Source organism: Staurois parvus, unplaced genomic scaffold, assembly GCF_062004578.1.
Source record: "Staurois parvus isolate SC_StPar_1 unplaced genomic scaffold, SC_StPar_1.0 ptg000029l, whole genome shotgun sequence".
Classification (NCBI taxonomy): domain Eukaryota; kingdom Metazoa; phylum Chordata; class Amphibia; order Anura; family Ranidae; genus Staurois; species Staurois parvus.
The window spans coordinates 6191104-6215976 of record NW_028317825.1 but is presented as its reverse complement, the minus strand read 5'-3'; the positions used below and the strand labels follow the sequence as shown (position 1 = coordinate 6215976).

The 24873-nt window shown below is 40.4% G+C and overlaps 1 protein-coding gene across 1 annotated transcript in view; it reads right to left on the bottom strand.

Annotated features, from left to right (window-relative positions):
- The window catches only part of VTN (vitronectin), a 48054-nt gene extending 32726 nt beyond the window's left edge, over positions 1–15328 (bottom strand). Inside the window, exons 1-4 of the mRNA XM_089657536.1 lie at positions 15097–15328; positions 8413–8532; positions 3340–3594; positions 1482–1621 (exon numbers count right to left, since the gene is read on the bottom strand). Of these exons, the coding sequence (XP_089513662.1) occupies positions 1482–1621; positions 3340–3594; positions 8413–8532; positions 15097–15163 (582 nt within the window). The 5' untranslated portion in view covers positions 15164–15328. The remainder of the gene's footprint in view (positions 1–1481; positions 1622–3339; positions 3595–8412; positions 8533–15096) is intronic.
- Positions 15329–24873: the final 9545 nt, after the last annotated feature.

The window sequence follows — 24873 nt, the reverse complement described above, 5'->3', positions numbered from 1 at the left end:
GGTGTTTCTTCCAGTCCCTCTGCTTTCCTATTAAAAACCGACCACACTAGACATGAGAGCAAAGCATGGTCAGTTCTCTAGCTGTGCTCTTCTCTGATGATTAGACTTCTGCTCACACCACAGCCAAAGCTTGCTCAGAGCTTTATGGAAGTGAAGCAGAGGTTGATGGATGCCATGATTAAAAAAGAAACTCAACTCCATATCGAACGATTCTTATTCCAAATTTCTCAAACTATGGTCCCCCTTGTATGAATATAACCATAACCTGAACCTAGACTACTTCTTACGTTTGTCTAATAAAAATATAATGGTGGCCCTATACATTGGGGGTTCTCTGGCAGGCTTTTCTTTCCCTCTCCAGTCTTCCCCCACTTCAACTACTTTCCAAACCTTCCTAGTTTACCTATTACAAACTAGGACCCCTGCCCACTATTCCTTTCTTTTTTACTCTTTTATTCTTTTCACTGTAGGGTCATCAGAGCTCTCCATAGTAAGTCCCCTCCTGACAGCCATATTTTGGGGTCCTCCTACATACATTTTGCACCATTTTCCACTTCTTAACCTGGGGCTCAACTGGGGTTCTTATTCATATTACTCCCAAACCCACCCAAATGATCTATTTATTTAGTTTTGCAGCTTGATGAGAGCACTGATGTCAGTTGTCTAGTTTTTGCATTAGCTGTATAATGGTGAAATGTCTAAAGACATTTTAATCTGTGATGTGCTGAAAAAAAAAACCTGCTGGAGCAGACATCATTGAAAACACAGACAGTGCTTTCTCTACTTATGATCTGGACTAGAAGCATTGACATGTAGGGTGCATGAATGCCTGTGAAGACTGCAAAGACACAGACTGCATGCATCCAGGGCTGATCACTCGCATGCAATTGCAGCATGAGTGATTACATGAGAGTGGGCGCGATTACTGCAGCTGCGAGAGCCAGCAGCCTCCCTTTGTTTTCAATGGAGCTGCCTATTCACAGCTAATTGCAGGAACCTCTGGTGGGGTTCTTGCATGTCATCGCCAGCAGGGTGCATTCACAGATGTGAATCTACCCCTAATCTGACGGTGCCTAGACAATGAGGGGTCTAATTTCTGAAATGATCACAAGATTGAAGTCTAGTGCCCACAAGTCACAAGTCAGCGGCTTGTAAAGAAAGCCTGGCTGTAAAAACCATGCCATCAGAACTAAAAAACATATTTCAGTCAATTATGCAAATTGTCAATTTTGTGAAAGCTAGTGCCTTAAATACATGGCTTTTCAGGCAACCTTTTAATGTAGGGTACAGCAACTATGACTGCTAGTGATTTTATACAGCGAGTTCATTGCCTGAATATTAGAAAAGTGCTGCCCCAAGTATTCAAGTTATGCAATGAAAGCTTTATGTTTCTTATAGCTGAGAGATCACCCAATAGGGATTACCTTGGCAAAAAAATGGTTGAGAACCTCTGGTTTAGGTAGTATACTAATTGTTCTTACCTTAAAAATGTAGGTCTTTCCCTGGCAGTTCATACGAGTGAAGGCAGCATCTATTGGACCCTCTATACCCCACACTTCCTTGATGAGCTTTGGATAGCCATCGAGTGCTTTTTTATCATCAAGTTCATAAAAGTATTTACCTGAGGAAGGTATTGAAGAATTGGAGATGTATTTCAGTGCACACTCATCTACAGTATTTGTTTCTTTATGTCTATCTACTATGGCCTTCATGCTCTATATTTCCTTCTGGGAGCATTCACTGCAATGTAATTATCGGTAGTCCCTTCCTATGCCACAAGCGCAGTTCTTCCCCACCTGTCTGACCTTATATAGACGGCACAGAGGCACCTGTCACGATCGCGGCGTCAGACCCCAGTTCTTCTCACCCAAACTCGTGACCAAAGGGCTAGCCGATCTAAAACCGCGATGTGACGTGCGTAACAAAGCCACGCCCAGCTGCACCCAGTACAATGATTTTCCAGCTAACGGACCACAATCGATGTACCGGCAGCCTGGGCGATTGTTACTGGGTCAGGTTAATTACGCAATTAACCCTTCACACTGCCACCACCTCCTTTTTGTACAGAGAAAGAGGAAACTCGGCGTTATCAGCTATAACACTATAATGATTGAGATACTTGTCTGTATAAAATAGTCTGCAGGCCGGTTATACAGAGGTTTAAACAAACACAGTAGCGTTCTCTTTAGAGGCAGGGATTTGTAAATTGCAATACAGAGCTATAGAAACAATTCAAGACTTTCAGAATGAAAGATTTATTACTAAAAGGTCAAATGGGTGCAATAAAAATATTTACAGAAAAAGATGTAACTAAGATATATATATACATATGCAGAGCATAACAGCACAGCAAAGAGATAACAGAGAAAGGTTAAAGGGTTAAGGTACTTGCCATTAAGCCTTGGATGTAAGCAGATCAAGTTTCAGAGCAAAAGGCAGGGGTCTTCCCAGGTGGTATTGATGTTAAAAATGGAAGACGTCTTCAACTTCTTGCTCTTAGGTCTGTGAGCCTATTTTGTAGTCCCCAGCAGGGGGTGTCTCTTAAGTCAAGGCCCAATAACCCGTTTAGGGCGTGTAGTTATGGGCGGATGCCTCAACTAGAGCAAAAATCATCCATAACTCATATTTTGGCCCATAACTGTCCATCTGCACAAGGGACATTCCACCCGTGGGTAGATTATTATGCAGACAAGTCTAAGGATTAATTAGATATGAATTATGAAATAATATACTGCACGGTTCACAAGATCTATGTTTCTGCTTCCCTGAGTGTCCGAGACAAGGCAATTGACCCATCAAACTGTTCGTCTGCTCATTGGCCATCTGACGAGGTGTCTGGTTTTTATGTACATCTCTCATATTCCAATATATGAAACATAGGGGAAAAATGGATTTACCAGAAGTTATCTGATTCTGTCACCTACACAGAGTTAGGTTTTATGAGGTTAGAATCTCTTTCAACTCCTGAGAAAGCTTGCCTTATCTCTTAGGAGGTGTTACAATTGGCAGGTTCTGTGGACAGAGACTCCAACTCTCTTGGGGGCTTTTACAGCTCCTATGACCCTCCTGTGACATTCCTAACTCACACACATACTGGCCACATGTCGCTGGGCCTCTCAGGAAGGGAGGGGGAGGGAGAATAAGGGAGAAATGGATACTCTTAACAAAATGGAGTCTGCGTCCTTCACTGTGTGTTGCGCACGTTTGCGACAGCACACATGTACTCCAACCATCTTATATTAAGCTTCAAGAAATGGTGAAAGGAATAGGTAAGAGACATACAGGCTTCTTCCCTCCCTTCCCTCCATAGGTACAACGTTGTTTTATGTGTTTTCATACCTCGGAAAGCATAAATAGAGCCATTTTTGAAGTTTGTAAAGGCATCAAATGGTTTGCCACTGCACAGATCCTCAGAGATGTCTTCAGTTACAGGATCCACCAATATTGTCTGTTCTGTTGGTCTCTCAGTCACAGTTTCCGTTTCCCCAGGGTTAACTATTGGCGTTGTTACTTGGATTAGGGGATCTGGGTCTGTGCTATCATTAAAGTTGTCATATTCATCTTCAGGGAAGTTAAACACATCTCCTCGGGTGTCTGATGTAAAGAATTAATAAGCAAATCACACGAATAAAAATCAATATAAAACTGTTATACACATACATCCAAGGCATCATTTACCACAAATACTTCCATGCATAAAAGGGAATTTAGGCTCCAAATAAAATATATTTATCACATATTTTCTGTTTTATATTTTTAATATATCCTGTGAAATAATTCACATTCATGTTTTGTTGTCACTATGACATCTTTTTATTTTAACATTGGTCTCTGACAGTGGAATGCCATTTAAATTATTTAGATTACATGCAAAAAATGTATTTTTAGATGTCATTCTAATGTTTTTTCACTATTTCAATGATGTAACCTAAGAGAGTGATATAATTAGTTAAGGTAGAGAAAGGCCTCACTGCAGGTATAATTATTCTTAAAATGTTCCTTCTCCCCTTATTATCAAACCACCCATTATAAAATATAAATTTATAATATAAAATAAACCAGTTAGTAGGCACAAAGTAAAGTCAGTTAACTATTAAGCCTTTCACCCCTCATCCTATCCATCCTGCCTACACTGTGAAAAAAAGTTCTGTGGACTTACCAGTTTCTGAACTTCTCCGGTCCGATCCTGTGATCCTGCAGCTCTGGCTCCCCTATGTCAGTGAGTGGCTGCGCCATGGGAGAAGAGGGAGTGCCAATAATGGCTGGGCTATGACAGCCTTTGATTCATAACATGGCTCCACAAATTTACCTTACACAGAGAAAGCCAGAGCGGCAGGATCACATGACCAGTACAGAATGGATATGTGGAGTGTGTGTGTGGGGGTCATTGTTAGGAATAATTATAGTTAGACTTTTCTTCCACTTTAAAGTTGAAGTCATTCTTTGTAGATTCTCCAACAAAGACATCACTCTATGTGTTGCCATCTGCGGATGACATACAGGAGGTCAGATACTATATGGCCAAAAAAGATATTCAGTCAGGTCCATAAATATTGGGACATCGACACAATTCTAACATTTTTGGCTCTATACACCACCACAATGGATTTGAAATGAAACAAACAAGATGTGCTTTAACTGCAGACTGTCAGCTTTAATTTGAGGGTATTTACATCCAAATCAGGTGAACGGTGTAGGAATTACAAAAGTTTGCATATGTGCCTCCCACTTGTTAAGGGACCAAAAGTAATGGGACAGAATAATAATCATAAATCAAACTTTCACTTTTTAATACTTGGTTGCAAATCCTTTGCAGTCAATTACAGCCTGAAGTCTGGAACGCATAGACATCACCAGACGCTGGGTTTCATCCCTGGTGATGCTCTGCCAGGCCTCTACTGCAACTGTCTTCAGTTCCTGCTTGTTCTTGGGGAATTTTCCCTTCAGTTTTGTCTTTAGCAAGTGAAATGCATGCTCAATCGGATTCAGGTCAGGTGATTGACTTGGCCATTGCATAACATTCCACTTCTTTCCCTTAAAAAACTCTTTGGTTGCTTTTGCAGTATGCTTTGGGTCATTGTCCATCTGCACTGTGAAGTGGCGTCCAATAAGTTCTGAACCATTTGGCTGAATATGAGCAGATAATATTGCCCGAAACACTTCAGAATTCATCCTGCTGCTTTTGTCAGCAGTCACATCATCAATAAATACAAGAGAACCAGTTCCATTGGCAGCCATACATGCCCACGCCATGACACTATCACCACCATGCTTCACTGATGAGGTATGGTATGCTTAGGATCATGAGCAGTTCCTTTCCTTCTCCATACTCTTCTCTTCCCAACACTCTGGTACAAGTTGATCTTGGTCTCATCTGTCCCTAGGATGTTGTTCCAGAACTGTGAAGGCTTTCTTAGATGTCGTTTAGCAAACTCTAATCTGGCCTTCCTGTTTTTGAGGCTCACCAATGGTTTACATCTTGTGGTGAACCCTCTGTATTCACTCTGGTGAAGTCTTCTCTTGATTGTTGACTTTGACACACATACACCTACCTCCTGGAGAGTGTTCTTGATCTGGCCAACTGTTGTAAAGGGTGTTTTCTTCACCAGGGAAAGAATTCTTCGGTCATCCACCACAGTTGTTTTCCGTGGTCTTCCGGGTCTTTTGGTGTTGCTGAGCTCACTGGTGCGTTCCTTCTTTTTAAGAATGTTCCAAACAGTTGTTTTGGCCACGCCTAATGTTTTTGCTATCTCTCTGATGGGTTTGTTTTGTTTTTTCAGCCTAATGGTGGCTTGCTTCACTGATAGTGACAGCTCTTTGGATCTCATCTTGAGAGTTGACAGCAACAGATTCCAAATGCAAATAGCACACTTGAAATGAACTCTGGACCTTTTATCTGCTCATTATAATTGGGATAATGAGGGCATAACACACACCTGGCCATGGAACAGCTGAGAAGCCAATTGTCCCATTACTTTTGGTCCCTTAACAAGTGGGAGGCACATATGCAAACTGTTGTAATTCCTACAACGTTTACCTGATTTGGATGTAAATACCCTCAAATTAAAGCTGAGAGTCTGCAGTTAAAGCACATCTTGGTTTGTTTAATTTCAAATCCATTGTGGTGGTGTATAGAGCCAAAAATGTTAGAATTGTGTTGATGTCCCAATATTTATGGACCTGACTGTAACATATTAAGAAATTGTTGATTTATTATAATTTTAGGATCCTTTGGATATTTAACCTCAAAATATGAATGCATGTTACAGTATCTCTTTTGGTACCACTTTATTCTGATGTCATCTGTGATATCTAGTATTGTGGTGTTATCCAGATATGATGTGACAGCCTATAATCCTAACTCATTGTCCTGCTGACCCAAATGAAGTATGTAGCCATTAGACTTTCTGGATGGTTGGCTTAAATACTCTATATAGTAATGTAGCACCCTCATCATTTACAATAGGCTGCTAGGTAAATTTAGTTCAGCTCCTCTGTAAACAGTGGAGCAGGGGTTGATTACTTGGGGCTGCTCAGGGTTTCACTGGCTGCTGCTCTGCTACTTCTCCCATCTTCTAGAGATTTCTGGAATATAGTGGGAGGAAGGACAGAGTCTACAGCTTTTATGGCACTCCAGCCAATGAGTTGTGCCCAGAAAGTGGAGAGAGCTCATAAGTAGGCTGAGACCTGAGCAGCAGAGAGAGTTCCTGGGACCAGTCCTTCAGGAGGAGAACCCTGTATTAGAGGATCTGCCCCCAGGGCAGAGGAAGCTAGAGGAGCCTTTGAAGTTATTGATGTCCCAGCTAGGCTTAGCTAGGAAGCCTACTGAAGAGAGCTTTGTCCAGAGTCAGAGCCAGAACCAGAGCCAGAAAGGAGTTGGTGGGAGGAAGCCCAACCATTCTGGGACTGAGCAATTGTTTCTGCTATACAGAGGAGGAGTGAATGTGGAGTGGTTGACCTCCCAAGCAAGTGCAGTGCAACCAGGAGTTGTGCAAGACAGCCAGGAGCATGCAATACAACCAGACATTTGCCCAGTACAGCCAGGAGTTGTGTAAGACAGCCAGGAGCATGCAATACTACCAGAAGTTTTCCCAGTACAGCTAATAGTTGTGCAAGACAGCTAGGAGCATGCAATACTGCCAGAAGTTTGCCCAGTACAGCCAGGATTTGTGCAAGTCAGCCAGGAGCGTGCAATACTACCAGAAGTTTGCCCAGTACAGCTAAGAGTTGTGCAAGACAACCAGGAGCATGCAATACAACCAGAAATTTTACCCAGTACAGCTAAGAGTTGTATAAGACAGCCAGGAGCATGCGATACAACCAGACGTTTGCCCTGTACCGCCAGGATTTATGCAAGACAGCCAGGAGCATGCAATACAAACAGACATTTGCCCTGTACAGCTAAGAGTTGTGCAAGACAGCCAGGAGCGTGCAATACAACCATACGTTTGCCCAGTACAGCCAGGTGTTGTGCAAGACAGCCAGGAGTTGCACAAGACCACCAATAGTAGTCAGAGGTTGTGCAATACAGCCTGCATTTTTGTACAGAGCAGTCAGAAGCAAAGCAGTCCTCAAGTTATACAGTTTTAAAATTCCAGGGTATCCCATACTACCCATCCCTATCCGCATTACTGTTCCAATTAAAAAAAATCTTCCATTTTGTTTGAGGTGATTGTAGCCGTATCAGTGCATTTGCGACAGGAACAATTGAGTACTGTCCGTGATACTTTTTTATTTGCACTAACATACAATTTTGAGGACAAGCTTTTGGGGTATGTCCCCTTCTTCAAAGTCCAAGCAGTACTGTACAAATCACAAAGTTTCAGCAGAATGTTAGAAGAGATGAAGAAAAAAAAAATGGAGAGGCTAGAGATAAGATACAGCCAAACCGAGGGGGAGGGGGGGGGATGCTGCACTCACACAGAGGGAGTCAAGCTAGCTAATAGTCATAATACTGTTGGATAATGATTGAGGAATCCCATGTCCAAATTCAGGCCGTTATCTCTTGTGTCAAATAGAATTCTCATTCTTAGTTCAAAAGTTTTTCTTTCCTGCATGGATTTGAAATTTCCTTTAAGAACTAAATGCCACAGAATGATAATTCTATTTGACACAAGAGATAACGGCCTTAATTTGGACATGGGATTCCTCACTTTGAAGAAGGGGACACTCCCCGAAAGCTTGTCCTCAAAATTGTATGTTAGTGCAAATAAAAAAAGTATCATGGACAGTACTCAATTATTTCTAATAAAAAAAAAACAAAACCTTAGACTGATCTTTAAGCTGAAAGAAGACTGCTGTAAAGGAGCAAATTGTGTTTGCCTATTTTCTGTACATACTGCAGGTATTCTGGAGACTTTTCTAACAGTATACTAAAAGAAATTGGTAATGCCTCCTAACTTATTTACTTACCTTTCTTCTTGCAAACCTCACTGAAGTCACTGCAGCAACTTTGGTAGTAAATACATAAATCATCACATTGGCATTTTGTTTTGGCATTGAAACCCTCCAAACATCTTCCCACACAGGACTCTGTAAAAGCAATATAAATAAGTGGAAAAAAACAGCAAAACACACAGACAGTGGAAAAGGTAGCTATGAAATCTCTTCCAAATACAAATGTCTTAAGGAAATCTATGGTCGCAGCATACACTTTCATGTTTTTACATCACATTGTAACAGCAATATAAGTAATAGTTATTTTTGACAATCCAGTATACACTCACCGGCTATTTTATTAGGTACACCTGTTCAATGGCTTGGTAACAGAAATTGCTAATCAGCCAATCACATGACAGCAACTCAATTTAGGCATCTAGACGTGGTGAAGACGACTTGCTGAAGTTCAAACTGAGCATCAGAATGGGGAATGAAGGGGATTTAAGTGACTTTGAACGTGGCATGGTTGTTGATGCCAGACGAGCTGGTCTGAGTATTTACAAAACTGCTGATCTGCTGGGATTTTCACACACACAACCATCTCTAGGGTTTACAGAGAATGGTCCGAAAAAGAGAAAATATCCAGTGAGTGGCAGTTGTGTGGACAAAAATGCTTTGTTGATGCCAGAGGTCAGAGGAGAATGGGCAGACTGGTTCAGCTGCGACATTCAGATGGTAGGGTCAGAATTTGGCGTAAACAACATAAAAGCATGGATCCATCCTGCCTTGTATCAGTGCTTCAGGATGGTGGTGTGGGGGATATTGTCTTGGCACTAGCACGGTGTACCCAATAAAGTGGCCGGTGAGTGTAAGCTTACTAGAAAAATTTCCTTTCATGTTGTGGGTTCTGCCTGTCTGCTGGCCATTCCTTTCCATGACTTCCTGGATTCTCTATATGCTCTTCAGCTTCTCCTCTGTTGTTTACTTTCAGTTCCTAAGGACTACATATCCCATGGTACCTTGCTGCCTGCAAGCAGTGATTCCTGTACTGACTCCGCCTCCTGAATCTCCTCCTCTCAGTACCTCTGTAGGTCAGAAGGCATGCTCTGTGAATTGTGTGACACCACAGTGCTTACAGGACATAGTAAATACTATCACAAAATGTAAGGAATGTCTGGGAATCTTTACAAAGTAAGCTTGTTCAAATTAATAGCTATAACTGAAATACAATGTGGAAAATAATATATAATTTTACAGTGTGACCATTGATACACTTTAACCGCTTGCCCACCAACCTATAGTAGAAGTACTGCATAGAATCACATATATATACATGATCCACATTTCTGGGTAGCTGCCATTGGCAGCTACGAATGTCAGTCACCAGGTCCTGGCCAGAGATTCCCTGCCAGCACCCGGTGATTGCTGAGTAAAACTGGCAGGGGAGAGACCAGGGTGTAAACAACACAGGTCTCTCTCCTGCCATCAAGGACATGCTGCTGTGTATTTCTCTGCACAGCAAAGAAATACACAGCAGCTTGTTTCCCTAGTAAAAAACACACAGCACATCATGTAAAACAGCACACAGTTAACCCTTTGATCACCTCAGATGTTAACCCCTTCCTGCCCAGTGTCATTAGTACAGTGTCAGTGCTTTTTATTAGCACTGATCGCTTTATTAGTGTCATTGGGATGTCAGTGGCAGTTAGTCAGTTCCCCCCAATGTCAGAATGCCTGCCACAGTCCCGCAGTCCTGCTATAAGTCGCTGATCGCCGCCATTACTAGTATACCACCATTTGTAGACGCTATAACTTTCATGGAAACCAATTAATTTACATGTATTGGTATTTTTTTATTAGCAAAGACATGTATCAGAATACATTTTGGCCTACATTAATTAAGAAATTCGTTTTTTTACATTTTTTACTGGATATGTTTTATAGCAAAAAGTAAAAAATATAGTTCTTTTTACAAAATTGTCAGTCTTTTTTTGTTTATAGCCAAAAAAATTAAAAACGCACAGGTGCTCAAAGACCACTAAAATTTCATTTATGTATAGCGTTGCATGACTGCACAATTGTCAAGAAACGTAGTGCCGTAGCGCAAAAAATAGCCTGGTCAGGAAGGGGGGTAAATCCTCAGGAGGGCAAATAGTTAAGGAGCTAAGTCAGGCAACATAGACAACCAATCAGTGGTCTGCAAATGCTATTTAGTAAACATTGTGGTTGTGGTTTGTTACATTGGCATCATGTTTCCCAGCCCTTTTCTCTGCAGTTTGAAAGTCATACTTTCAGTACAGCATCTGATTGGCTGATCCAGGTTTCCATTGAGCGTTGGACCTTGTATATGCTGCTCCACCCTCCATATGTCATGAGTGAGCTGGCGTGCAATGCTCTCCTGACTAGTACACACAGTTTTGCCCTGTTGTAATACAAGGTGTAGCAAATATGCTGTTGAGATTTATACAAAGGGGAAGTGTTTCCTGTTTTTTTCCCACTTCTTGTTTTAAAAATGTTTCCACTTCACATTTTAAACATTTTGAAGAAAACAAAATTACTAATCAGTCTTTGTTATATTTACCTCCTTAGCAAAAAATAGACATATTTTTATACAGTATATACAGTATATCTGTCCAATTTACATAGCAGAGGACCCCCAAATTAAAAGAGTACAGGGCCCAAAGTACCCAAGTAATCTGCCATGTGTTATTATGTTCCTGCAGCTACTTATACAATGTATAACATGTCCAGCGCCCCCGACAAGTCGCATCAGTGCTGCCAGCGGGAGACGTCACATCACCAGCTCCAGGATCAGGAAAAGAAAGTCCAGTGCTGGGGCACAATGGTCAGTAGCCTTCCCTATATCCTGATGTTGTTTGGATGGCAAGAGGGCAGTGCCCAGTGTGAGGATGGTCAGGTATCAGGAGACTAGCAAGAAAGAGGTGAATATGGCTACAGTATACAGTAACAGGATATATCAATCTTGTACACAATACATATTCCAAATTATTTTAGAAGCATAGAGGAGATAAAGGATTGCTTTAAGCAGAGAATAGGTGCAACCATTGAGTCAGCCATTGTCCCTGCCCCCAATCCACCTCCAAGCAATGTTCCTTGTCCCTGCCCCCTACCCTCCGTCCCATTGACCCCCCTTCAACAACAGATCCTCCTCATCAACAATAGACCACCCCCAGCAAAAAAATACCCCCACCAGCAACAATAGATTCCCCCAGCAGCCACCATCAATGGTCTCTCTGGTAGCCAGCAGCAATACACCTCCCCTAAAAAACAGTAGATCCCTTCCAGCAACAACAGACCCTCCATGCAACAAAATACCCCCACCAGCAACAATAGATTCCCCCAGCAGCCACCATCAATGGTCTCTCCAGTAGCCAGCAGCAATACACCTCCCCTAATCCCTTCCAGCAACAACAGACCCTCCAAGCAACAAAATACTTCCACCAGTAACAATAGATGACCCAGCACCAACAGTAGATCCCTCAACAGCCAGCTTCAATAGACCCACTTCCCCCTGCAACAGCAGACCCCCCAGCAACAATAGATTCCCCCACCAGAAAAAAACAGACCTTCCCCAAGAAACAATGCACCCCCCAGATCTACCAGTGAAAGTAGATCTCCCAACAGCCAGAAGCAATAGACCCTAAAGCATGCCCAAGCAGCTCATGTCTGTAAATAATTCCATGCTGGAGGTCCTGGAACTGTGTACCATTTCATTCCCACTGAAACAGACCTGGCTTCAACGATTAGTGAAGGATTATTTGCTCTTGCACCATTTCTGTTTGCAGTAAAAGAGAAAACATAACACAGGGTCCATTGAACCCTACAGAGAGAACAAGTTACAGTCCATGGGTGTCTGAACTCAGAACAGGAAACAGCAGAGCACCATATAGCTGTTCAGGTTGCAGTGAGGATGATGGGAGTTGTACAGATGTAGAAATTTTAGTAAGGAATACGGGAATTTTATAGATGCATACCTTTCAGTAGGGAGAATTATATGAGCGCTCTCATTTTACCAAGCCTTTGAACAACAACTACACCCCTATAATCCACTGATTTGTAATCTTTCATATATTCCTGTTAATATAAGGAGCAGGGCTGCTGTTAGAAACCTCGGGGCCCCACACAGCCAACCTGACAGGCCCTCTTCCCCACAAAAAAACACAGTTTACTAGGCTTCAGTTATGAATGAACACAGTGAGCGATCGGAACTGATCCCTCATTGTGTTCAGTCAGGAAAAGAAGGGGCTGGTAAATATGACAAATTTACCGGACCCTTCCCCCATTCTCCATCCTGAAGGATCCTATTGTGTTTTTGCAGCCTGGGCAGCAGGGGAGAACGCAAAGGGAGGGTGATGGGTGCAGCGGGGGGTGGGGGCAATTACTGGAACCAATCTCCTGTATGGCTCTCTCTACAGCAGCTGAAAACTGGCAGGAGGGAGAGAGGAAGCCAGCTTTCAGCTCCTGCAGAGAGAGCCATATAAGGGATCGGTTCCAGTAATTGCCCCCCACCGTGACGATCACCCTCCCTGAGCACAGTGTGCTTATAGTGTAAAGCACACACACAGCACACAGTAAAACAGCACACAGCTTTGATTGCCCCTGCTGTTAACCCCTTCCTGCCCATTAGCACAGTGTCAGTGCTTTTTATTAGCACTGATCGCTGTATTGGTGTCACTGGGGATGTCAGTGACACCAAGTCAGTTTCCCCCCAGTGTCAGAATGCCCACAGTCCCTCAGTTCCGTTATAAGTCACTGATTGCCACCATTACTAGTACAAAAAAAAATTCCATTAAAATTTGTAAACGCTATAACTTTCACACAAACCAAATTAATTTACAGAATACATTTTGGCCTAAATTTATGACGAAATTTGATTTTTAAAATTTTTTTCCTGGACATGTTTACTAGCAAAAAATATTGTTTTTTGTTTTTTTTTAAATTGTCGACCTTTTTTTCTTTATAGAGCAAAAAATAAAAACCGCACAGGCGATCAAATGCCACTGAAAGAAAGCTCTATTTGTGTGACGTGAATTTCATTTGGGTGCAGCGTTGCATGACTGCGCAATTGTCAGTTAAAGTAACGCAGCACCGTATCGCAAAAAAAATGGCCTGGTCAGGAAGGGAGGTAAATCTTCTGGAGGGTAAGTTGAACTATAGGCAAAACTTTTTTTTTTTTCATTTTGGATAGAGCAAGGAAGGGTTATAACCCCTGTCAGATTTTTTTTCGCATTCTGTGTCCCATTACATGGATTTTCCTTCACTTCCTGTCCCACAGCCAACCAGGAAGTGAGAGGAAATTCCTGCAAAGTGAGGGAATTCCTAGAGACCCCCAGGTCACCAGAGCTAGTGTCCCCATTGGAAAATGTCCCCTCTATTACTATTTCTGGGAACAATACAACATTTGGGATTTCTTTTACTTCCACTTTCAATGATATTGGTAAACAGGACAAATAGAGAGGATGTATCTCCTTTACCACTTGCCGACCGCACCCTATACTTGTTTAGGGGAAAAAGCGGCTGTTGTGTGCCAGATCATGTATCTGGTATGGGATCTGTACATCCAAGCACGGGGCACACATTCCCACCTGTGAGCCCAGATGTACTGTGATTCGTCTCTGTGTTTCACGGAACACAGCTCTGTGAAAGTAAACAACACAGAGCTGTGTTCAGTCATAGGGCATGGAGTTGTTTTTTCATTCTCTGCTAAGCAGGTAATGGAAACAACAACATCCCCAGTAAAAGCAGCATACATTAGACACATAAATACTTTGTAGGCATCAAGTAACCCCTTGGTAACACCTAGACATTAACCCCGTCCTGCCCAGTATCATTAGTACAGTGACAGTGCATATTTTAGAACTGATCACAGAAATAGTTTCACTGGTGATGTCAGAGGCAGTTAGTTATTTCTCCCTAGCGTCAGATCGCACTATCTCAGTCCTGTTATAAGTCGCTGATTGCCGCCATTAGTAGTATTAAAATAAATAAATACATAAAAATTCCAGTGTATATCTCATAGTCTGTAGACGCTATAGCTTTCACACAAATGAACCAATATACATTTATTGGAATTAATTTTTTTTACCAAAGACATGTAGCAGAATACATTTTTGGCCAAAATGTATTAAGAGATTTGATTTATACATTTTTTTTATTGGATATGTTTTATAACAGAAAGTAAAAAATATTGTTTTTTTTTCAAAATTTTTTCATATATATATATATATAAATAAATAAATATATATATACATATGTGTGTGTATATTATATACTGTATATTTGTGTGTGTATATTTTATATATATATATATATATGTATATATCGCAAAAAAATACAAAAACCCAGAGGTGTATGTGAAATTATATAAATTTCATTCAGGTACAGCGTTGCATGACCGCGCATTTGTCAGTTTAAGTAACATATAGCAAAAAGTGGCCTGGTCAGGAAGGGAGTAATATCTTCAGGAGGGCAAGTCATTAAGGGCAGAGACAGCAATAAAAAACTGACAAGCATTCTAATCCCTCTCCATTCTATCCAAAATGAAAAAAAAAAAGTTTTGCCTTTAGTTATACTTTAGTACTGTCTACATTTCCTTCCCTTTACAAATATTTTTTTATTATTCTGGCCCACAAAGAGAATGCTGTCTATGTCCAGTCTATAAATCCAGTAAGCCTATAAATCCCAATGGGTACCTACCTTCAGCAGACAGGGTGGAATCAATTGCCCCCAGCAGCAGGATTGCTGGGAGCAGCAGTGCTCTCATCTCAGCTCTCTAGTACACACGTTTCAGTCTACTGTGTGGCTCACTGGTCTCTGACCTGTTGGTTTGTCCTGTTTGCTTGAAGTTACACCACTGTTGTTTGCGAAGACTGAGAAGATAACAAGATCATCCTCTAATCCCACAGGCAGGGGTTTACTGGAACTCTGGAAGTTATGAAACACTGTCAGCAAATCTAGTGTAACAAATTGTATTTTTGTTGGCACTTGATAGTTCGAAGTTTATGCTTTGGCATTTGGTGCCAGGATAATTAGGCCAACACAGTTTGGAAAGCTGGCCAGACTGCGAGCAGTATTAACCTTTCAAAATATCTTCTTTAAAAATCAGATTGTTCATGCTTTGCTTGCTTATGTGTATAAATGTATGCCTATACAGAAAAACAAAAAAGTCTGTATCACATAATATTAACGTGTATTGGAGGGCGGCTCATGTAGGATGCCAAGATGCTCATTGTGTGGATATATAGCAGAGGCAAGCTCTAATCACTTCTCATTAGCAGTGCTTTCACTAAGCAGAACCCATTAGCATTTCTAAAGATACTGGGTTAAAATAGAAAAAGTTGGCTTATGTAGAAAAGTTTCCAATCCTGAATCCTGGAGGAGTTGCATGAGGAACATTAACATCCTAGCAAAATCAATGATCATTTTAAAAGGCAGAAGATGGCAGAAACATTCTGAATATGTCACTTCTAATAGATATTTACTACTATAATAACCTGCAGTTACTTTGAATTTTTTATAGAAACTGGATGTGAAAACTCTTCATGAAGACTTCGATTTGCTTATAGTTTTGTCTACATTTATGAACATCAGTGTGGCTATAATTAGATGAAATATTTAACATGAAACTACATGTTTTGCTATTATTATTCTATTACAGAAAAACCGTAGCCAACTCCTTCTCCCTATTTTTGTGATAATAGGGAAGAGTTAGAACCTCTTTCTTTCTGCTTCAAATGTCACTTTATTCATACCTACCTTCTTAGACCCAATGGGGTTTATTTACTAAAGCTGGAGAGTGCAAAATCAGGCTCACTTCTGCATAGAAACCAATCAGCTTCCAGGTTGTATTGCCTAAGCTTAATTGAACAAGCTGAGGCTAGAAGCTGATTGGCTGCCATGCACAACTGCACCAAATTCCGAGTGCACCACTTTTAGTAAATCTACCCCAATCTGTCCAGACAGTATGGTCACCTGCTAACTTGGCACCATCTGCCGGCAGTTAATCTCTTCAATGAGACACAGATATTGAATGCTGCATCATTTTACTTCAGCTATTGCAGCACTGAGGATGTTTTCCAGTCTTTTGAAGTGTAAGAAGACAATGACTGTCCTAAATACTCAAAATCTCTGCACTCACCTGAAACTAGCAAACAATAAAATGATATATAGCTGCAGCACTAAAAGTTACAAACCTTATACAATAAATATTAACCACTTGCCCTCCAGAGGATGTATCCCCCTTCCTGACCAGGTCAATTTCTGCGATATGGCACTGCGTTACTTTAACTAACAATTGTGCGGTCATGCAATGCTGTACCCAAATTAAATTTACATCCTTTTTTTCCCACGAATTGAGCTTTCTTTCGGTGGTATTTGATCACCTGTGCGTTTTTTATTTTTTGTACTATACAAAAAAAAAAAGATCGACAATTTTGAGAAAAAAACAATATTGCTGACTTTTTGCTATTAAACATGTCCAGTAAAAAAAATTTTCAAAATCTAATTTCATCATAAATTTAGGCCAAAATGTATTCTTCTACATGTCTTCGCCAAAACAAATCACAATATGTGTAAATTAATTGGTTTACATGAAAGTTATAGCGTTTACAAATGGCGGTATATATACTGAGATTTTTTTATTTTTACTAGCAATGGTGGCGATCAGCGACTTATAGCAGGGCTGCGGGACTGCAGCAGACATTCTGACATTGGGGGGAACTGACTTGGTGTCACTGACATCCCCAGCGACACCAATACAATGATCAGTGCTAAAAAAGCACCAACATTATACTAATGGCACTGGGCAGGAAGGGGTTAACATGAGGGGAGATCAAAGGGTTAACTGTGTGCTGGGTGTGTTTTACTATGGGGCGGTGTCTGTGTGCTTCACTGTGCACAGACATCCAAAGCAGTGTGCCTGAGCTGACAGGGAGGAGAACTGTTAGTAAACAAAACCGTTCTCCTCCCCATCAGAGATCCTCGGTAATCACCGGGCGCCGGCGAGTAACCACCGCCTGGAACCCGGTGATTGACAGCCTCAGCCACGAATGGCATGAGGCGTGCACACGCCCTCTACAAGGAAATGTGAAATCACATATATATACGTGATTTTGCTCACTCGTGCTGCCCTGTAGCAGTATTTCTCTGCTATAGGGCAGTCGGGAAGCCGTTAATACAAACACGTTTTGTTGCTTAGCACAGTACATTTGGTGAGCAAAATGACTTTCCTAAGCCCTGTCTCTGTAAATAACTAACACTAACTGAGGGAACATGGGAGTGAGGGTCTAGCTAGGACTCAACTAACTAACATTAAACAGGAGGGGAGGAAAGAGGAAGATACCAAAATTGCATTAGTAAATAAGTTGTAGTGGCACAAAAGCGCCAGTAGATGTTAGCATACTACAAAAATATGAGAACCTAATGCAGTTCAAACAAGATATAAAAAATAAATGAAAGATGGGCAGAACAGTCAGATTTTTATCGCTGTGTCTCCTTTTGTGAGTTTACTCTTCATTTGCTTGTTAGGTGTCAGACAGGACAAGCAGAAAAGATAGAAAAGGATTACAACTTCTGTTGGCTGTGCCAATTGGGGAGACATCTATTCACTTACTGATCAGGAGATGGGTGTCAGACAGGTGTTTCTCACTGGGATATAAGAGAAAATGGGCTCTATTCACGAAAGCAGATTGCATACAGTATTTAGGTGATATGACACATTTTCCCTAAATATTGCATGCGATCCTGAAGCTGTCAATTCACTATATCGTTTTGCAGTATTTACCACAAAACTCTCAGTAAATACTGCATAAAAAGGGGTTAAAGTCAATTCACAGAAATAAATAAATAAATGCGGTAATTAACCAATTCAATACCGGGCAATTTTACACCTTCCTGCCCAGGCCATTTTTCAGGTTTCAGCGCTCTCACACTTTGAATGACAATTGCGCGGTCATACAACACTGTACCCAAACTAAAATTTTATCATTTTCTTCACACAACTAGAGCTTTCTTTTGGTGGTATTTAATCACCGCTGGGGTTTTTATTTTTTGCTAAATTAACAAAAAAAGACCAAAAATTTTGAAAAAAGTTTTCTTTGTTTCTGTTATAAAAGTTTGCAAATAAATAATTATTCTTCATAAATTTAGGCCAAGATGTATTCTGCTACATGTCTTTGGTGAAAATAACACAAATTAGGATGTATTTTTTAGTTTGTGGGAAAGTTATAGAGTTCACAAACTATGGTATAGATCTGAATATTGATCAATCCTGAAGTACTGACAGCCAATCTAATTTCTTGAGGTCCAAGAATGTCAGAACAGTACAGATATCCCCCAAATTACCCGTTTTTGCAAAGTAGACAGTCTGACGTACTTCAAAGAGGCATGGCGAGTTTTTTGAAGTTGTATTTTTTTTGTCATAATTTTTCGGAAAATGAAAAAATTTAAAAAATTTGTTTCTCTATTTTCTTTTACATATTGTCACCAGTGCAGTACAGCGTCATCATATAAGTGGCATGGCGGTGATCAGGGACACTGACTGGTGATAGTATGAAAAAAAAAAAAAATTATATAATTTTTTTTCATTTTTTTTATTTTTTTTTTTATAAATTTTTTTTCTTTTTTTTAAGATTTTTTTTTCATATTTCACTATTACCAAATTGGTACAATGTTACCATAGTAATATTGTACTACTTTGGGGAAGTGATCAGTATTTTTTTTTTTTTTACACAATTTGCTTATAGCAAAGAATTACTTTGCTATAAGCAAGCATTTACCTAAATGACATCGATTCATTCATGGTTTTTTTTTTTTTGTTTTTTTTTGTGCTTAGCTGTGATTTGGCCACAGCTAATCACATGACATGTGCATGTGATTAGCTGTGACCATTCACAGCTAGGCACTAGTATACAATGGATGGCATCATGAATGAAGCCATCCATTGTATACAACTGTCATGTGACCTGCTGTGATTGGTCACAGCAGGTCTCATAATACCGGCAACGGGGCTGATACTCAGATCTGTCATCGGCCGCGTCCGAAGTACACGGCCGGTGACAGATCGCGCCGCTGCGCCGCTCTGCAGGAGCGCAATCTGCACATGTGCAGGAGGACGCCATATGGCGTCCACCCGGAATGCTGATGACATTTCAGCCATAGGGCGGGCGGCAAATGGTTAAGTAGTAGTCCAGGCATGCGGTATTTAAGGAATGTAAACATATAATAGCCAATTTGGAGTAGTCTCTACCTTTTTGGATCACAGAAACTTAAATATGGAAATCGTTAGGGTTGATTTACTTATCGTATAACTAAAGGAAATGTTTTGTTTCTTTGTTTTGGATAGAGTGGAGGTAGAATAGAACACATTTCAGGTTTTTATTGTTGTCTGTACCCATTAGGGAGATAAAACCTCTCTATGTGTCCTGTTTACCGTTATCAGTGAAATAAAAAAAAAAATCCCAAATTTTTGGTTGTCTCCAGAACAGTAATAGAGGTTTAATCTTCCAATAAGGACACCGGTTCTGGTGACCTGGGGGGCCCCAAGGGATTCCTTTAATTTGTAGGGATTGCCTGTCACTTCTTGTTTTGGCTATGGTCCTGGAAGTGAAGCTAAATTTCCCCAATGGGACACAGATGGAAAAAGAATTATAAAAAACTTACAGGAGTTATAACTCTTCATTACCCTATCCAAAATTAAAAAAATCTCCCAAAAAATTATCCAATCTCATGCAAGGAAAAAACACAGCAGTTTTGTTGCACATGATTGGATGATGGAAGTCAGCAGCGTTCATTTACTAAGCTCTGCCGCAACTTCACTTGCAAAGTGCTTAGTCCCTGTGCTTTTACTAAATCCATCCCAATACTTTAAGTAAATCCACCCATTACATGTAATCAAATCTATCTATTTTCTCCTGTCATTGTGCCAGATTTTCAGAGATTTTTTGTGTATATACAAACATATACATAATTTGCTGCAAAAACCTCCCAATTACTCCAAACGTAATACAATGTACATGCATATCTCAATGGGCTAATCCCTTGTTAGAATAAATGTCTTATGTAATGGGGATACTTTACTTTTTTACAATATTTTTAGAGATATCTTCTCACTGACAAGTTCCCACTGACATCATTGATCTTTTTAGCTATCTATAAAGGGGGTAATTCTTCCCAATGACCATCACATTGATGTATCATGATGTATCATGATAAAGTAACTTTTAGAAGGGGTTCCCTGAGATGGAACGTTATTTCAAGAGTTGTCTCTGTGTTGAAAAGGTTGATAAAGGCTGCTTGAAAGTGTAACTAAAGGCAAAGCTTTCTTTTTAATTTTGAATAGAGTAATAGTGGGTTATAACCCCTATAACTTTTTTGCCATCTGTGCCCAGATGGGGAGATTTACCTTCACTTCCTGTCCCATAGCCAAAAGAGGAAGTGAGAGGAAATCCCTTCAAATTACTGTAAGGGGATCCCTTGGAGATCTCCAGGTCCACAGAACAAGTGAACCCATTGGATTCCCCTTCTATTACTTTTCTGGGGACAACCCAAAATGTGGGATTTTTTTAAAATATTTCATTCAATAATAATGGTAACCAGGACAGATAGTGAGGATGAATCTCCCTAGATTGTAAACTCGAAAGAGCAGGGCCCTCAATCCCCTCATGTTTTGCATTGTATTGGTACTGTTCTGTCACATGTTCTGTCCCCCTCTGTAATGTACAGTGCTGAGTGAACTATTGGCGCTTTATAAATACTGTATAATAATAATAATAATAGACAGTAGTAAAAACCTAATAGGTGTTCTAATACCTCTCCACCCTATCCAAAACTAAAAAACAAACATTTTCCTTTAGTTATACTTTAAGTAAATACAAAATATCTTTATAAAAATTGTTTAACAAAATCAAACACATATATAAATACCCTTCTTCCACCAATACAAAAGACAACGTTGTAGAAGAAAGGGATTTATATATGTGTGTGATTTTTATATTATTTTCATTCAATATTTGACATTTATAAAGATATTTTGTATTTACTTAATATAACTTAGATGTTTTGATACACAAGTGTCCTGTGAAAGCAGGTTCCCCTTTGACTGGTATTCCAGTCACCTTTTTTCTTCTGTATTAATACATCTGCTGCAGGGACCGCCCTGACTTAGTGAGTTGGCATACTTTTACAGTTTAACTGCTTTCCAACCACCCTATAGCAGAATTACTGCTACAGGGCAGCAGTGCTGCCCAAAATCACGTATATATACGTGATTTTGCATTTCTGGGTAGGCAGTGCATGCGCACCACCCTATGCGCGCTGCCATTGGTGGCTACAGCTGCCGATCACCGGGTCCCGGCCGGAGATTCCCCACCAAGGATCGCCAAGGAACACTGACAGGGAAGAGGTCTGTATGTAAACAATACAGATCTCTCCCCTGTCAGCATCAGCATGCTGCTTTGTATTGCTGTGCATGGCATAACAATACAAAGCAGCATGCTTACATAATAAAACAATCACAGCACATAATGTGAAACACACACAGCACACAGTTAACCCTTTGATTGCCCCAGATGGTAACCCCTTCCTGTCCAGTGCCATTAGTACAGTATCAGTGCTTTTTATTAGCTGGGGATGACAATGGCAGTTAGTTCCCCCCAGTGTAAGATTGCCCGCCGCAGTCCCACTATAACTCGCTGATTGCCGCCATTACTAATATAAAAATAAAAAATTCCAATATCTATACCGCCATTTGTAGATGCTATAACTTTCATGTAAACCAATTAATTTACATATATTGTGATTTTTTTAGCAATGACAAGTAGCAGAATACATTTTGGCCTAAATTTATTATGAAATTTGATTTTTTAAATTTTTTTACTGAGTATGTTTTATAGCAAAAAGTCAAAAATATTTTTTTTTTCAAAATTGTCAGTATTTTTTTGTTTATAGCGCAAACAAATTAAAAATGCAGAAGCGATCAAATACCACTGAAATAAGGCTCTATTTGTGGGGGAAAAAGGACATAAATTTCACTTGAGTGCAGCATTGCATGACCGCGCAATTATCAGTTAAAGTAATGCAGCGCCGTAATGCAAAAAATGGCCTGGTCAGGAAGGGGGGTAAATCCTCTGGAGGGCACAGGTCAGGTGCAATGCTTTGGCCAATCACAGCGCATGATGAGGTCACATAGTATTTAAAAATTGTCATCTCGGTGTGCCTGACAGACGGCGGGAGTCAGCGTTAAGAGCAGAGCTTTTTTTTTTTCTTTTTTTCGGCTCGGGGGTGGTTGCGGGCATCGTGATTAATGTTGGATCTACTTGGGGGACTTTTTTTAATTTTGTTTTTAATAAATGACTTTTCAAAGACTGTCTACTATCATTTTTTACACTACATTTTTTTTGTGAATGAGTAGTACCCATACTCATTAACATGGGGGTTGGGATATGGGGGCCCTCTTGTTAAAGGGGGCTTCCAAATCCTGATAAGCCCCCTGCCCGCAGAATCCTACAACCACCAGCCATGATTGTGGGGAAGAGGCCCTTGTCCCCATCAACATGGGGACAAGGTGCTTTGGGGGGAGCCCCCTGACCCAAAGCAGCCCCCCATGTTGAGAGCATGTGGCCTGGTATGGTTCAGGAGGGGGAGTGGGGCGTCTGCTCATCCCCCCCTTTCCTGACCTACCGGGATCCATGCTCAGATAAGGGTTTGATGTTGGCATGGGGGTTCCCCTCAAAATCCATACCAGACCCAAAGGACCCCACATGTTTTTTTTAATTGCCCGGCAATGTCGGGAACCCCGCTGACAGCTGAAACATTAAAGAATGTTTTTAGTAGCTGTGCATTGTCTTACCGCATACTTAAATGCGGTAAGATATCGCTTAGTACATTGTCCCCTCTAATCGAAGTTCACGGTCAAACTTTCATTAGGTTCGAATGTTCGACTGCGAACTGAACAGGGAGATGTTCGCCCAATCACTAGTTGAAGCCCTTCAGCCAAGAAATGAGGCAGGTGCTGTTTGATTTGCCACAGGTTTATTGCTCACTGTGAAGAGCTTACAGTGTGTGGTGAGATCAGAGTAAGACATTTAAGTAAAGGAGAGAATCCTGTACAACTGTGAAAGACTAAATATACTCATAGTTGTTTAACCCCTTCACACCGACGTAACACAAATATGTGGCCTCACAGAACTGAGCTTTTTTCCGTGGGGCTGCATATTTGCTTAGCTGTCTTTGTGCTGGGAGTACGCCACCTGCACAAAGACCGGGGTGTCGCTGAGAACTCTGGGTCCCGTTCTAGCGATTGGGACCTGGGACTCCCAATTTCGGGTCACATGATGGCTGTGATAGCCTCTGATTGGCTATCACAGTGATCAGTCACTGTACAGCCCACTCCCCTTGTTTTTTTGTATCTCTTTCTCTCTTTGCATAGAGAAAACCCAACTGTTTGTTAAAAAAAAGATACATTAATAGATATTATAAAATCAAAGAAAAAATAAAGATAAAAAACCTAGAACAAGGTTTGATCTAGTTTAGTGTCAGGGTTAGTGTTTGGGTCAAGGTCAGGGTCAAAGGTCAGGATTTTTTTTTTTTTTAATTGGCATCAGTGTCAGTTAGTTCCAGTGTGTGTTAGGTAAAAAAGAAACAAACAAAAAAAACCCCCAAAATGCGTACTATTGTTTCTGAGCTGTACTGTGAATACAAACAATAAATAACATACACATATATGGTATCGCTGCGATTGTCAAGAGCTGTAAAATTTATTTTGGGTTGTTCTTTGGTGGTAGGTTATGGTAGTAACAAGAAACACACAGTTAAATTAAAAAAAAATATATTTTTTTTACTATTTTGGGCCAGTTTTCCTTTAGATAATAAAACAAAATCAGGAGATATCCATTACCATTTACCACCAAATGAAAGCCCAATTTGTCCTGAAAAAAAACAAGGTATAATTCACCTGGATGTACAAAGTAGTTGTGATGATATGTATGGTTTTACTAACACATGTCAAAGTTGCAAAATTGTGCTTAGGCGTCAAGATTTGATTTACCCTTAGGCGTGAAGGGGTTAAACTATCCTGGTCAAATCTAGAAAACATATTTACAGTCTATGTTTTACTTCTGCATTTAACCACTTGCCCTCCTGAGGATTTCCCCCCCTTCATGATCAGACCATTTTTTGCATTACGGAGCTGCGTTACTTTAACTGACAATTGCGCAGTCATGCAATGCTGCACTCAAGTGAAATTTATGTCCTTTTTTCACACAAATTGAGCTTTCTTTTGGTGATAATTGATAGCCTGTGCGTTTTTTATTTTTTGCGCTATAAGCAAAAAAAGACCGACGATTGTGAGAAAAAAGCAGTATTTTGGACTTTTTGCTATTAAACATGTCCAGTATAAAAATTTAAAAAATCTAATTTCATCATAAATTTAGGCCAAAATGTATTCAGCGACATGTCTTTGCTAAAAAAAAATCCCAA